Below are 16,031 nucleotides of genomic sequence, written 5' to 3' on the forward strand. Positions count from 1 at the left end.
CCTCTGGTTGTATAGAAGTCTATGCTTCACGTGTTAAAGCTGCATTCTCTCTCCTGACCACCAGGGGGTGACTCCTCTGGTTGTATAGAAGTCTATGCTTCATGTGTTAAAGCTGCATTCTCTCTGACCACCAGGGGGCGACTCCCCTGGTTGTATAGAAGTCTATGCTTCATGTGTTAAAGCTGCATTCTCTCTACTGACCACCAGGGGGTGACTCCTCTGGTTGTATAGAAGTCTATACTTCATGTGTTAAAGCTGCATTCTCTCTGACCACCAGGGGGCGACTCCCCTGGTTGTATAGAAGTCTATGCTTCATGTGTTAAAGCTGCATTCTCTCTACTGACCACCAGGGGGTGACTCCTCTGGTTGTATAGAAGTCTATGCTTCATGTGTTAAAGCTGCATTCTCTCTGACCACCAGGGGGCGACTCCCCTGGTTGTATAGAAGTCTATGCTTCATGTGTTAAAGCTGCATTCTCTCTACTGACCACCAGGGGGTGACTCCTCTGGTTGTATAGAAGTCTATACTTCATGTGTTAAAGCTGCATTCTCTCTGACCACCAGGGGGCGACTCCTCTGGTTGTATAGAAGTCTATGCTTCATGTGTTAAAGCTGCATTCTCTCTACTGACCACCAGGGGGCGACTCCTCTGGTTGTATAGAAGTCTATGCTTCACGTGTTAAAGCTGCATTCTCTCTCCTGACCACCAGGGGGCGACTCCTCTGGTTGTATAGAAGTCTATGCTTCATGTGTTAAAGCTGCATTCTCTCTACTGACCACCAGGGGGTGACTCCTCTGGTTGTATAGAAGTCTATACTTCATGTGTTAAAGCTGCATTCTCTCTGACCACCAGGGGGCGACTCCTCTGGTTGTATAGAAGTCTATGCTTCATGTGTTAAAGCTGCATTCTCTCTACTGACCACCAGGGGGCGACTCCTCTGGTTGTATAGAAGTCTATGCTTCACGTGTTAAAGCTGCATTCTCTCTCCTGACCACCAGGGGGCGACTCCTCTGGTTGTATAGAAGTCTATGCTTCACGTGTTAAAGCTGCATTCTCTCTCCTGACCACCAGGGGGCGACTCCTCTGGTTGTATAGAAGTCTATGCTTCACTAGTTAAAGCTGCATTCTCTCTCCTGACCACCAGGGGGCGACTCCTCTGGTTGATGATGTTTATTTAGTCAATTCTGGTCATTTAGTCAAATAAAAAGCGTTTGGGGGTGTTCGGACTCCTTCCTGCAGACCAAACTATCTGATGTCTGAAACCTTTCTCAATGGAATCATTACTGACCTGCATTTTTTTTTTTTAAAAGCCGGTAGAATTTGAGAAGTGGAATATTTCCCAGAATCACTGAATATTCTTTTCGGGGACACATTTCCTTTGCTGCCCTGCTGCATGGATTTGAATGTGATATTTCGGGGTTATTTAATGGGTTTTACCTTTTGAATGCAAATCGAGCCTCGGAGCTTCAAATCGAGGTGAATTCCTCTTTAAGACATTTTTAAAAAAAAACACTTTAAATGCAATTGTCGTCGAATCGAACGACTTCTGCAGATCGTGGAGGAGGAAGAGTCTTTTAATTTTTTTAGTCATTACAACGCTGATAAAATGGCTGCATTCCAATTAGCTTGTGTTCTCGGTACTCGCACAACTGACTTTTTTTCCCCGTTGGAAATAAAAATACAAATAAAAAAGTCACCGAGCAGAGATACGAGATATATATTGTATATATATATATATATATATATATATATATATATATATATATATATATATATATATCGAGGGGATTGTGTAACGGTCACTTTTTGTCACTTTAGGACAAATCAATAATGAATTATTGTACATACGTGGCTTTCAATGGCTTGGTTTTCAAGTGTGAAATTCTATTAAATTGAAAAGAAATCAAAATAAATGTTTTCGGAACTCTCCGTAAAATGTTAGTTTGGTGATTTATGTCTGATAGTCTTCACCCGATTAAATATAATATTATATATCAGGCTCTTTGTGCCAGTAAAAGTATTTAAATGTTACAGTTTAGATTCTTCTCGGTTGCAACCGCGGCTTTTATGATCTTCCTGTGTTTGTCTCCACGGGGACGGAGAGAATGAGGCACTGCAGCACAGAGGAGGAGGAGGAGGGGGAGGAGGAGGAAGAGGAGGAGTAGGAGGGAGAGGAGGAGGAAGAACAGGAGGATGAGGGGGGAGAGGAGGAGAAGGAAGAGGAGGAGGAGGAGGAGGAAGAACAGGAGGATGAGGGGGGAGAGGAGGAAAAGGAAGAGGAGGAGGAGGAGGAGGAAGAACAGGAGGATGAGGGGGGAGAGGAGAAGGAGGAGGAGGAGGGAGAGGAGGAGGAGGAAGAACAGGAGGGAGAGGAGGAGGAGGAGGAGGAGGGAGAGGAGGGAGAGGAGGAAGAACAGGAGGATGAGGGGGGAGAGGAGGAGAAGGAAGAGGAGGGAGAGGAGGAGGAAGAGGAGGGAGAGGAGGAGGAGGAGGAAGAACAGGAGGATGAGGGGGGAGAGGAGGAGAAGGAGGAGGAGGAGGAGGAAGAACAGGAGGGAGAGGAGGAGGAGGAGGAGGGAGAGGAGGAGGAGGAGGAAGAACAGGAGGATGAGGGGGGAGAGGAGGAGAAGGAAGAGGAGGAGGATGAGGAGGGAGAGGAGGAGGAAGAACAGGAGGAGGGAGAGGAGGAGGAGGGAGAACAGGAGGAGGGAGAGGAGGAGGAAGAACAGGAGGAGGAGGGAGAGGAGGAGGAGGGGGAGGAGGAAGAGGAGGAAGAACAGGAGGAGGAGGGAGAGGAGGAGGAAGGGGGAGAGGGAGGAAGAACAGGAGGAGGAGGAGGGAGAGGAAGAGGAGGAGGGAGAACAGGAGGAGGAGAAGGAGGGGGAGGAGGAGGAGGGAGAACAGGAGGAGGAGGAGGAGAAGGGAGAGGAAGAGGAGGAAGAACAGGAGGAGGAGGAAGAACAGGAGGAGCAGGAAGAGGAGGAGGAGGAGAAGGCGGAGGAGGAGTAGGAAGAGGAGGAGGAGGAGAAGGCGGAAGAGGAGAAGAAGATGCAGATCGGGGTCTGAAGTCTCCGATGTTGGCCGGTCCAACAGCATTAAGGAGCAACGAGTTTCATTGGAGGTTTTAAAAGGTCTGACATTCATCTGTAAGATCTTATTAAATACTGCTCATGATAAATAAATAAGCATATTTATATATAATATATATGAGATGGACCCCTAGCAGACTGGGGGAGGATGCTCTGTAACTCAGCTCATTGGCTCATGTGACAGGGGGGGGGGGGGCAGCACACTCAAACCTGCTGAGTCACTTTGCTGCATTGAAGCGACCAATCAGCTTCGTCCTTTGGGGTCAAACACGTGACGATAAATGATTTATTTTATGCTGGAGATGCATTTGATCTTTTGTACATTCACTATATAACTATGGATATATATTATTTGTATTTCTTATATACAATATATTTTTTATTACTATATCAACTCCATAACTAGAGGACAAGATATTTCCTCAGTTAAAAGTCAGCAGACTCGACGGAAATTCATGATATATTATAGTAAAAAGATTAATATAATTAATATGTTTTTTCTAATATTGTTTTAGTTTGTTTATTTAAAAAATAAAAGAATCTTTACATATTAGGCTTCAGCTTTCCAACAATTCTCACACATTATGTCGATATTTTAGAAACTGTAAAAAAAACCTGGGGAGGAAATAACCAGACAGAAAAATAAAAAAAACTTGGTTCCTGTGTTTAATAATTTATTACAGTATGATGAATACCGGCGTGTGACATCACAAACACCACGTGATGGGAGGGTGGTCACATGACACGACTTCACATACACAGGAGAGGCCTTCTGTAACACGATAAGGGCACTGCGGGGCGAGAGAGAGGGAGAGAGAGAGGGGGCACAAGGTCGTTCTGTGACCTTCAGCATAACGATGCCATTAATAAATACACACTGTAAAATGGTCAATCCTGATGGCCGTTTAAAAATAAAAAGTGAGTTTTTTTTGGGGGGCCCCGGTGTGCTTAAGTAAAAGCACCTGTAACCGTGACGACGTCTATTCACGTCAACCTGCTTCTTATATATTAATTTGTTAAATGCTACACATTAATCCAGTGTTTTTTTATGACATTCAGGAAGCAAAAAAATAAAAAATGTAAGTGACCAGTGTGTGTGTGTGTGTGTGTGGGGGGGGGGGGGGGGCATAAGACGATGTCGCACCACCTTCCTGGGTCAGACCTCCTCACCGTATGAGGGGCGGAGCTCCGGCCGTTCAATTGAATTATTCCAAGTTTCTGTTTAAAAGACATTTCTAAGTGTTTTGTTTTCTCTAAAAAAAAAAAAAAAAATCGGAAAAGGTTTGTTTCCATGACGACCAGACACGATTCGTAGAGCGCAAAAAGAAATAGCGTTTGACCTTTATAGCTTCAAACGTGGTGCGTTCAAGTGTTCCTAAAATAAATAAAAATCATTGCACCTCCCGAAGGTTAATGAGGGGGAGGGGAAGAAGGGGGGGGGGGGGGGGGGGGGGGGGGGGGGCAATGGCACAGACGTGGTGATACTTCCTGGAGGAAGGAGGCAGGACGGAGGCCATCACTGGACCTTGGTGACGGCGTCGTGGATGGACTGGGCGACGTAGTCGATGTTCTTGGTGGTCAGGCCGCACATGTTGATGCGGCCGCTCGCCATCAGGTACACGTGCTTCTCTTTGATCATGTACTCCACCTGTTTGGCTGGAGACGCACAACACGGCAGGCGGTTCACACAACAGACTCACACGGCGGACATGTTTTTGGGGGTTTCTGGGATTCTCCGACCTCTCTACGTTAGCCAGCTAGTTAGCGCGAGTTTGGCTAACGTACAACGTGTCCATGAAGAATGTGACTCACAGTAATGTTACATTTGAACAGAGATTTTATATATATATATATATATATATATATATATATATATATATATATATATATATATATATATATATATATATATATATATATATATACATATATGTTACATTTGAACAGAGATTATATATATATATATATATATATATATATATATATATATATATATATATGTATAATTATAATAAACACAAACATTACATATAATACATATATATATATATATATATATATGATAATCTATTATTTTAAATATGTATATAATAATCACACTCACGGTTCAGGCCGGTGAAGCTGAACATGCCGATCTGCTGGGTGATGTGGTCCCAGGTCCCCGGGGTGCCTTGAGCCTGCAGCTTGGCCTTCAGCTGATCCCTCATCAGCAGGACGCGCTCTGCCATGGTCTTCACGTTGCCCTTCCTGCACCGAAGGGGGGGGGGGGGGGGGGGGGGGGGGAAGTTCATGAGGACGTTCTCAAAACTGCAGCTTAAATATTTTACAGGAATGTTGTAAAATATTTATGTGCACTTAACAAGGGGGGGGGGGGGGGCACGACCATTTCATAACACGCCATGAACCATAACGTGTTTTTGCATTACTTGTGTGCAAGTTTTGCAAATAGCAGAATAACACAGTTGTGTCATAAATCATTAACATTTTTATTCATTCATATTTTGTAATTATTTTTCAAAGAAATTGGAAAAAATAGAATTTTTATATATATCTGACATTTTTGTGGCCACAATGTTTAGAAAACAGAACTTTATGTTTTTTTTTACTGTATTTGATTAAAGTAGGGTTAATATGGAGCGACTTTATTTTTTAGAGACTTTTTTTCACGTCGCACTAAATAAAATACGTAATTTATGAAAACCTACTTTTTTTACGTCTCTTTTGAGAAAGATTGATTTAAAATCATTATTCTGTATGAATTCGGTGCCCCGTTAACGCCCTTCTTCTTCTTCTTCTTCTTCTTCTTCTTTGGACCGTACCATTCGGCGAAGAGCTCGGGGGAGTTGAGGGTCTTGCTGACGATGCGGGCGCCCTGGGACGGCGGGTTGGACCACGTCGTCCTCACGATCTTCTCCATCTGGGACAGGATGCGGGACAAGTTCTCTCCGTCCTGGGCGACCACGGTCAGGTTGCCGACTCTCTCGTCTGGTGAAATAAAAAAAGATATAATAACAATAACAATGTGCACACGGTGGATTCTTCTCGTCTTCATTCCGGTGCACTCACTGTAAAGGCCGAAGTTTTTGGAGAAGGACTGAGCGACGAAGAGCTCGAAGCCCTCGGAGACAAAGTACCGGATGGCCCAGGCATCTTTATCCAGGTCGCCGGAGGCGAAGCCCTGGTAGGCGGAGTCAAAGAACACAAACAGGCTCCTCCTCTAGAGAGAAAGAAACAGATTTTAATGAAGGAGGAAGAACAGCCTAAAAGGTTCCCGTGACATGAACTGGATGTTGTGGTTCCTTTTTTTACAGGATGTGGGCAGAGATTTGAGTTTAGCCGCGTGGAATAAAGTGACTATGCTGAAATGTCACAATTTCAAGCTTTGCGATGCGTTTGAGGACCCTCGGAAAACCTCTCTCTCTCTCTCTCCATATCGCGTTCCTCTCACCTTCATGATCTCGGAGATCTTCTTCCACTCCTCCGGGGTCGGGTCGGTGCCGGTGGGGTTGTGTGCGCAGGCGTGGAGGACGAAGACGGAGCGTTCTGGAGCTTTCTGTTTTTAGGGAAAAAGGATAAAACGACAACAATGAACTTGTGATTAAAGAAAACAACAACAAAAAAACAGTGTTTTGTGTTTAATGATCTAAAATTTTTTTTAAAAAGGTGCAACGTCAGATTATTTGCATTTAAACTGTATTTAAGTGGATGTTTAAAATGGTTATTCAGTCACATCATGGTGACGGGACTTGACTTCTATACAACCAGAGGAGTCGCCCTCTGGTGGTCAGTAGAGAGAATGCAGCTTTAACACGTGAAGCATAGACTTCTATACAACCAGAGGAGTCGCCCCCTGGTGGTCAGGAGAGAGAATGCAGCTTTAACACGTGAAGCATAGACTTCTATACAACCAGAGGAGTCGCCCCCTGGTGGTCAGTAGAGAGAATGCAGCTTTAACACATGAAGCATAGACTTCTATACAACCAGAGGAGTCGCCCCCTGGTGGTCAGGAGAGAGAATGCAGCTATAACACATGAAGCATAGACTTCTATACAACCAGAGGAGTCGCCCCCTGGTGGTCAGTAGAGAGAATGCAGCTTTAACACGTGAAGCATAGACTTCTATACAACCAGAGGAGTTGCCCCCTGGTGGTCAGGAGAGAGAATGCAGCTTTAACACATGAAGCATAGACTTCTATACAACCAGAGGAGTCGCCCCCTGGTGGTCAGGAGAGAGAATGCAGCTTTAACACATGAAGCATAGACTTCTATACAACCAGAGGAGTCGCCCCCTGGTGGTCAGGAGAGAGAATGCAGCTATAACACATGAAGCATAGACTTCTATACAACCAGAGGAGTTGCCCCCTGGTGGTCAGGAGAGAGAATGCAGCTTTCTCCAGCCTCCCCCCCCCTCCCACCTCCAGGTCGTCCAGGAGCCCGTCCAGGTCCAGGCCTCTCTTGGCAGCGTCCCAGTAGTGGTACGGCCGGATGTCTTTGAAGCCGGCATCGGCAAACACACTGTTGTGGTTCTCTGGGAAGAAGAAGAAGAAGAAGAAGAGGCCGATATTTAAAACCTCCGATCTACTTTAAACCTTCGTTACAGTTCCACATGTATCCAGTGACTCGCTCTACTGACCCCAGGTGGGCGCGGAGACGTAGATGGGCGTGGCCGTGTTGTTGACGCCGTTGTACCAACGCCGCAGGAACTCGGCCCCGATCCTCAACGCACCGGTCCCACCCAGAGCCTGGACGCCTCCCACCTGGGACGGGGTGAAAAATGTACAGAATGAAACTCCAGATTTTAAAAAGCACATTACATACGTTGATAATCAGCTGGTGAAGCATAATGAGCGTAACAATAACAGCATTGATAAGATGAGAGAGAACGTCATTGATCCCGAAGCAGAGATCGATCAAATATTACAACAGAAGAAAAATATAAGCATATATGAACAATCCAGTAAGAAGTAATACTGACATTAGTGCAAAATAGAATATCAATAAGGAGTAAAGGTAATTACTTTTTTTTTTTTTTTAAATCACACCATTCAATTAAAAAACAAGAGTAAAATATTAATAATTTGACTACGATTTAAAATATTTATTTGTCTAATTTCACCTGTTTAAAGGGAGGCTGAACTCATCTGGCAAAGAAGGTAAACAAGATATTTTCCCAAAATATAAGATGTACACACACACACACACACACACACACACACACACACACACACACACACACACACACACACACACACACACACACACACACACACACACACACACACACACACACACACACACACACACACACACACACACACACACACACACACACACACACACACACACACACACACACACACACACACACACACACACACACACACACACACACACACACACAGTGTGTATTGTACTCAGACCCAGTGTGTGTGTGTCTCACCCTGTTGTCCTTGATGGCGGCGCTGTCGTCTCCCAGGGCGACCTTGGAGGAAGCGGAGCGGAACTCGGGCAGGCCGAGGATGGGCAGGTACTCGTGGTTCAAGCTGCCGTCCTCCACGATCAGCCGCTCCACCTTCTTCACCACCGGCAGCACCCAGGGCTGGCAGTCATCGGTCCGGTAAGCTGGAGGGGACACGAGGGGAACCAGCACTTTAAACAACAACAACAACAACAACCCTTCACAGAGTGTACATTTTTAGTTTTATCCTCCAGTGTCCAGTAGATCATGTGATCAGGACATCATGATGCACTAGTAACATGCAGTGTTTGTGATGAACTAGAACATATATAATAGATATTAGGGATGAATACATTGAATAAATACATCGTTATTGATTATCAAGATTTATTTATCAACAACACAATTGTCTGCTTTCATGAGAGAATAAAAAACACTATAAATTACTAGAACAAAGTAAAAAGATTCCTAGTATTTTCATGTTGTTTCAGAACAATTGAAATAACAAAAGGGATATGTGTCCGATTGATCATCAATGACCTCCAATTAGTTCAAAGATCTTTTGTGCCGATCTGAACCGTGATATGATCCAGAACGTGAGTTTTATGATCCGCTGCACCGCTATAAACTACTGTGTGTGTGTGTGTGTGTGTGTGTGTTGCACATATGTGACTCCTTAAGAACTCTGTCCTTTGTATCAAATATCCGGCCTTCACCACAGCTGCGGATGCAAAAAGGTCGAACAAGCAGCGCGTCGGTCAGTGAACGCATCTGACTACAAAACAGCCACATGACCAGGACGAGGCTTTCCCTGCACCGATGATTCATCGCCTGCTTTATGGTCTGTTTGAGAAGGAAGCGCCGGAGGGGGCGGAGTCGACTACCCCGAGAGGAGAGGGAGGAGGGCCCGATGGAAGCAGGAAGCTGACCCAGCTAGGACCTACGGATAGTCCTCCACCTGGTCTCAAGAAATCCTCCAACCCCGAAGAGCTCTTGCTGATGTTATCATCGTTGTTTTCTACACGGATTTGAACCGCCAGTCATCAAAAAAAAGGCAAATAACTTGGTGATCCGTCAAACCACAACACCACTAATATGAGCCTGCAAAAGGCAATTACTTAAAGACGACATCAACATGAGCGAGATATACATCCACCCTCATCCTTACTGAATCTATATGAGGACAATTATAGTAGAATAATTGACCTGGAACGATGGTCTACGCTCCTTATTTCAGATGCTACCTATTAGAAATTTCCAAAATCTAGTTTTGATAACCTGGATAAAATAATTTCCAAATTTATCTGGCAAAAAAAAAAGTAAAACATTACAGCTATTCTAAACTAAACGGAGGCCTTAAACTCCCAAACTTAAAATATTACTTCCGGGCTGCACAGATGTGTGGATTCAGAATGGCAAATACACTCGCTGGCTTAATGAGACAAACGTATATGCACCTTCAACACCTAACAATCCAGTTATTTAATGAGGATAACCTCAAGACATTCGAGCAGCTGAAAAAAAAGCTTTTGATCTTCCCAAAACCAGTTTTCTACAGGTTCCTACACTTGAGAACTTTGAGAACACACACCAAGAGTGGGGAAAGCTTGTGAGACGCACGCCTCTAGAAAGGTTTTTAAAAATCGAGATACAGATGAGGAATGAAGATAAGAAAACAATAAGTAAATTATATAACATATTTCTATCTATGAATCTACATAATTTGATGTGTGTTGTTCACTGTACCTGAATATCATGTGTACCAAGACATACAAATGAAAAATTTACAGAAAGCGACTGTATGAAAAAACATATTGTTATGTTGAAAACTAAATGAGCACGACGAGCTTATCAAGTTTTATTCTAGGCTGCCAACACTAGCCTCCTGGCTAATTAAGGCATATTTACGTTAATGTTTACCATGCACTGTCCCTATAAACTGAATTTTAATTTAAAAATATATATATATATATATTGTTTTTAATGTCTGCATTTAAGTTACAAAACCAGTAATCTTCCCAATACCGATACAAAAAAAGATGACAAGTATCAACATGTAAACTGGTGAAGTGGGATATGATGCGTTCAAGGACACACGTGAGACACCGGAATAAAGAGCCTTAGCAAAAGCACCTGCTGTTTATTTCACTTCGAGACAAACTAGTCGACGTGTTTTGAGGGTAAACCGGTGAACCGAGCGACCACAAGGCGAAGCGCTGCTTCCCTTTAATGAAACGTCCTCCGGTGACAGCGTGCGGAGCCGGCGACGCGTTAGCTGCCCTGCTAGCTGGCAGCGGAGGTCAAAGCAAAGCGCTGCTAATATTTGTGACCATAATAACATCATAACACGAAAGGAGGAAGAGGCAAGGAAGCTAGGAAGCTAGGAAGCTATACGAGGCTTTTCTTCTTTTTTTTTTTAAAAACACAAGCCGGCAGCGACACAGTCGCCGGCAAGCTAACTTGGCTCTAGCATTAGCAGCTAGGGGCCGTGAACGTACCTCCGACTCCCAGGTTGACCTTCTGCGGGTGGCTGTCCTCCCGGAAGTCAGCGCTCAGCTTGAAGACCGCGACCGGAGGAGCCTGCGGGACCTCGCTGAAGACGGACATGGCTCTCTTGTGGGTGGGGGGACAAGGCGGAGAGGGTGCTTCAAAGCGACGGGTAGACGGATAGAGAATAACGGGCCTGGGTTCACCTTCACCCCGCTGGTTTCAGGACAGACGAGCGATAGAGGGCGTCAATCCGGCAGCCAATAGGAAGGCGCGTAACGCCGACGTAAGCCTGAGACAGCCAATGAGAGCGTAGCAACAGTTTTCTTTTTTTATATTTGTTATTTTAGTGATATAATGTATATTTTATGTATATAATAATTATATATATTTATACTATATATATATATGGTACAACAACTAACTATACAAATAATTATAATTATAATTATCCATTTAAATAAATATGTATAATATATATATATATATATTTTTGATAATATTTAATATAAGTTATATAATATTTTATATCATATATAATATTTATATAATATATATATTTATGGTTAAAAAAACTATAGTACTATAAAAAAAACTATATGGTAGCTTTTTTGTGCATTTTCTGTTTTAAATCACATGTGTTTACAAAGAGAGCCTACATATTTACACATAAAAATGTATGTGTAAAAATATGTGGCACGTAAATAAGAGTATGATGAATATCTGACAGTGAGTGAAAGCAGCTCTTCGTATCTGCCACTAGAGGACAGTGTGACCCAGCAGAAGGAGCTGCAGAGTCAGAATGACACTTAAAACCTGGTCAAGACATGCTTCATCTGTTTTTACAGATTAAAATCACATTCATACAGTTTAGTCAGTGCCAAAACAAACTAAACAATGTGTTTTACAAAGTAAAAGTTATAATACCGGATAAATGGTCCCGTGCTCAATACTTAAACAATTGTGCAATTTAAAAAAAAAAAAAAAAAAAAAAGATGGAACCCGGAACCGGTGAAGAAAGAAGTGCTCAGATCTTTGACTTAAATAAATAATAACTTAAATACTTTGTCACAAGTAAAAGGGTTGTATTCAAAGCACGAGAGGACCAGGACCAGAACCAGGACTGAGCGGGGCCAGACTGAGAGGTTTCCTAAAGGGACCGTGGTCCTCGTGAACACTACCACTGTGGTCCACAGGGGGCACCAGAACCAACACTACCACTTTAGTCCACAGGGGGAACCAGAACCAACACTACCACTTTAGTCCACAGGGGGCACCAGAACCAACACTACCACTTTAGTCCACAGGGGGCACCAGAACCAACACTACCACTTTAGTCCACAGGGGGCACCAGAACCAACACTACCACTTTAGACCACAAGGGGCGCCAGAACCAACACTACCACTTTAGTCCACAGGGGGCACCAGAACCAACACTACCACTTTAGTCCACAGGGGGCACCAGAACCAACACTACCACTTTAGTCCACAGGGGGCACCAGAACCAACACTACCACTTTAGTCCACAGGGGGCACCAGAACCAACACTACCACTTTAGTCCACAAGGGGCGCCAGAACCAACACTACCACTTTAGTCCACAGGGGGCGTCAGAACCAACACTACCACTTTAGTCCACAAGGGGCACCAGAACCAACACTACCACTTTAGTCCACAAGGGGTGCCAGAACCAACACTACCACTTTAGTCCACAAGGGGCGCCAGAACCAACACTACCACTTTAGTCCACAGGGGGCACCAGAACCAACACTACCACTTTAGTCCACAGGGGGCACCAGAACCAACACTACCACTTTAGTCCACAGGGGGCACCAGAACCAACACTACCACTTTAGTCCACAGGGGGCACCAGAACCAACACTACCACTTTAGTCCACAGGGGGCACCAGAACCAACACTACCACTTTAGTCCACAGGGGGCGCCAGAACCAACACTATCACTTTAGTCCACAGGGGGCACCAGAACCAACACTACCACTTTAGTCCACAAGGGGCGCCAGAACCAACACTACCACTTTAGTCCACAGGGGGCGCCAGAACCAACACGAAATACAAGTTCCTCGAAGCAGATTAAATAAAAATACAAAAGCATTAGCATCGTAATAAAATGAAATTACCTCTCTCCCTCATTCTCTCTCTCTCTCTCTCTTTGTGTATCTTTCCATCTCTCTCTCTCTCCTCTCTCTCATCCCTCCCTCTCTCTCTCTCATCCCTCCCTCTCTCTCTCTCATTCATCCCTCTCTCTCTCTCATCCCCCCTCTCCCTCCCTCTCTCCCTCTCTCTCTCTTGTGTTTGATGAATAGCCTCAGCTTCACTTCTGTATAGAGTACACTTGCAGCCCTCCTGTAGCTAAAGTAGAATGTGTCAGTGAAGTGTAACTGACACACACACACACTCACACTCACACACACACACACACACACACTCACACACACACACACACACACACACACACACACACACACACACACACACACACACACACTCACCTAAACTCTGAAAAAGGTCTAAAATTCTAATTGGTCTTCATGTGGGCAGCAGCAGACACACACACACACAACTACACACACACACACACAACTACACGCACACACACAACTACACACACACACTCCCTCTCTCACTCTGTCTGGATACGAAGAGGCCTCCTCCTCGTCCACCTCCTCCTCCTCCTCCTCCTTCTCTTCCTCCTCTTCCTCCTCCTCCTCCTCCTCCTCCTCCTCCTCATGCTCTCCTGTTCTCCTGCTCTCATGTTCTCCTGTTCTCCTGTTCTCATGCTCTCCTGTTCTCCTGTTCTCCTGTTCTCCTGTTCTCATGTTCTCATGTTCTCCTGTTCTCATGTTCTCATGCTCTCCTGTTCTCCTGCTCTCATGTTCTCCTCCTCCTCCTCCTCCTTATGCTCTCCTGTTCTCCTGCTCTCATGTTCTCCTGCTCGCATGTTCTCCTGTTCTCATGTTCTCATGCTCTCCTGTTCTCCTGCTCTCATGTTCTCCTCCTCCTCCTTATGCTCTCCTGTTCTCCTGTTCTCCTGCTCTCATGTTCTCCTGCTCTCATGTTCTCCTGTTCTCCTGTTCTCATGTTCTCCTGTTCCCCTACATTCCTCATTTCCTCTTCGCTGCTTAATCAAACTTCAACATGTGTTGTTTCCCACTTTCTTTGGTGTCCCTGAAGGCGTCAGTGGGCTTGAACGCCTTCAACCTCCACCAGCAGGAAGGAGCTCTGATACTAATACTCATAATACTACTAATACTCATAATGTATATACTTGAAGTATATGTGGAGTTAAATGTTTAATAAATGTAGAGAAGAAAAATATGAAGTTGCATGAAATGAAAGAAGAAGAAGTAGTAAATAACAAAGTAGTAAATAAACAACTGCATTTGCTCACAACATGTTATAATATATATATATATATATATATTAAATTTGAATTATAGTATTATGTATTTACATGTGTGTAGCACCTTTCATACACAGAAAGTAGCCAAAGCACAGCTGATAAGATAACAAATTAAATTAAATAGGAATATGAACTTCGTGTTGGCCTTTAAAGACCTGCAGTTGGTTTACTCTCCGATACATCGAATAGAATATTCTCACTGCCCCTGAACGCCTCACTCAATGCAGGAGGGAGCGATAATATTAATGAGTGAAGAGAGACCAGATGAAAAACAGCTGCTTGGTCTCAGTCAACACCTGTTGTCCTGCACCAAGGCCCTGTGTGTGTGTGTGTGTGTGTGTGTGTGTGTGTGTGTGTGTGCGAGTGTGTGTGTGTGTGTGTGTGTGTGTGTGATAAGGGCACACAGGGGGCAAAGCACCTGCATAATGACTTTCTACTGTTCCCACCCCTCCAACACACACACACACACACATGCACACACGCACACACACAAACACACACACACACACACACACACACCCTCCAGCCGAAAACCATCTTTCATACTTCCGATGTTTTCATTCCCATGCATGTTTCATGTTTGAGACATCTGAGGACTGAAGAGGAAACTCTTCACACAGTGTGTGTGTGTGTGTGTGTGTGTGTGTGTGTGTGTGTGTGTCGGCCACTGTACGTCTGTGATGAGCTATAATGAGCCTGTGGAGACCGTTCTGTGGCTTGGTGTGTGAGGTGTGGACACGGGGGTGTCATTGGGAGGGGGGTGGAGGAGGAGGGGGGGGATTCATTGTCAGGTCAGTAATTATCAGATTTGCAGAGGCCCCCAGAAGGAGTAAGACAAACAAACACACACACACACACACACACACACACACACACACACACACACACACCTTAACCAGGCCCCCGGGCCAGCCGAGGCGAGGCCGAGAGAGAAGAGCCGTCAGTGGGACGAGTTGACAGGCCTCCCCCCCCCCCCCCCCCCCCCCCCCCAGACGATAGCCAGTGCTGCTCTGACAAGCTGCTTAGTGGGAAATTCAGCCTGCTCATGCTCAGAAACACACATGCAGACACACACTCTGACAAGCACTGACACACACACACACACGCACACTCACATAACACAGACACACACACACGCACACCAACTTAAAAAAGGTTTTGGGTGCCAAAACTGAAAATGCGTTTGCCGTTTAGGAGTAGACCAACGGGCATTATTGTTGTTAGTTGTCATGGTGACCAGGCGGAAACCTCCGGTTCTGAAAAGTAAAGTCTATGCTTCTTGTCTTAAAAGCTGCATTCTCTCTCCTGACCACCAGGGGGCGACTCCTCTGGTTGTATAGAAGTCTATGTTTCATGTCTTAAAAGCTGCATTCTCTCTCCTGACCACCAGGGGGCGACTCCTCTGGTTGTATAGAAGTCTATGCTTCATGTGTTAAAGCTGCATTCTCTCTCCTGACCACCAGGGGGCGACTCCTCTGGTTGTATAGAAGTCTATGCTTCATGTGTTAAAGCTGCATTCTCTCTCCTGACCACCAGGGGGCGACTCCTCTGGTTGTATAGAAGTCTATGCTTCATGTG

The 16,031-nt window shown here is 44.8% G+C and overlaps 1 protein-coding gene across 1 annotated transcript; it reads right to left on the reverse strand.

Moving 5' to 3' along the window:
• Positions 1-3,732: 3,732 nt before the first annotated feature.
• Positions 3,733-11,285, reverse strand: LOC117732973 (aspartate aminotransferase, cytoplasmic-like). Its single transcript, XM_034536207.1, has 9 exons — positions 11,045-11,285; positions 8,529-8,710; positions 7,722-7,845; positions 7,504-7,616; positions 6,538-6,642; positions 6,156-6,306; positions 5,909-6,074; positions 5,194-5,336; positions 3,733-4,745 (listed from the first exon to the last, which is right to left on the reverse strand). The coding sequence occupies exons 1-9, from the start codon at positions 11,151-11,153 to the stop codon at positions 4,606-4,608; spliced, it is 1,233 nt and encodes a 410-aa protein (XP_034392098.1). The 5' UTR covers positions 11,154-11,285; the 3' UTR covers positions 3,733-4,605.
• Between the last annotated feature and the right edge of the window lie 4,746 nt (positions 11,286-16,031).

The sequence above is a fragment of the Cyclopterus lumpus genome, chromosome 1 (assembly GCF_009769545.1).
Source record: "Cyclopterus lumpus isolate fCycLum1 chromosome 1, fCycLum1.pri, whole genome shotgun sequence".
NCBI classification, from domain to species: domain Eukaryota; kingdom Metazoa; phylum Chordata; class Actinopteri; order Perciformes; family Cyclopteridae; genus Cyclopterus; species Cyclopterus lumpus.

Bases quoted from the DNA above. Each gene is read 5' to 3' on its own strand.
- LOC117732973 (XM_034536207.1), bottom strand. From the start codon at position 11,153: ATGTCCGTCTTCAGCGAGGTCCCGCAGGCTCCTCCGGTCGCGGTCTTC. The intron at 7,617-7,721 runs GTCAGTAGAGCG...TCTTCTTCCCAG, and splicing joins CGTCTCCGCGCCCACCTGGG to AGAACCACAACAGTGTGTTT. The intron at 4,746-5,193 runs GTGAGTGTGATT...GTGCGTCTCCAG, and splicing joins CAGCTTCACCGGCCTGAACC to CCAAACAGGTGGAGTACATG.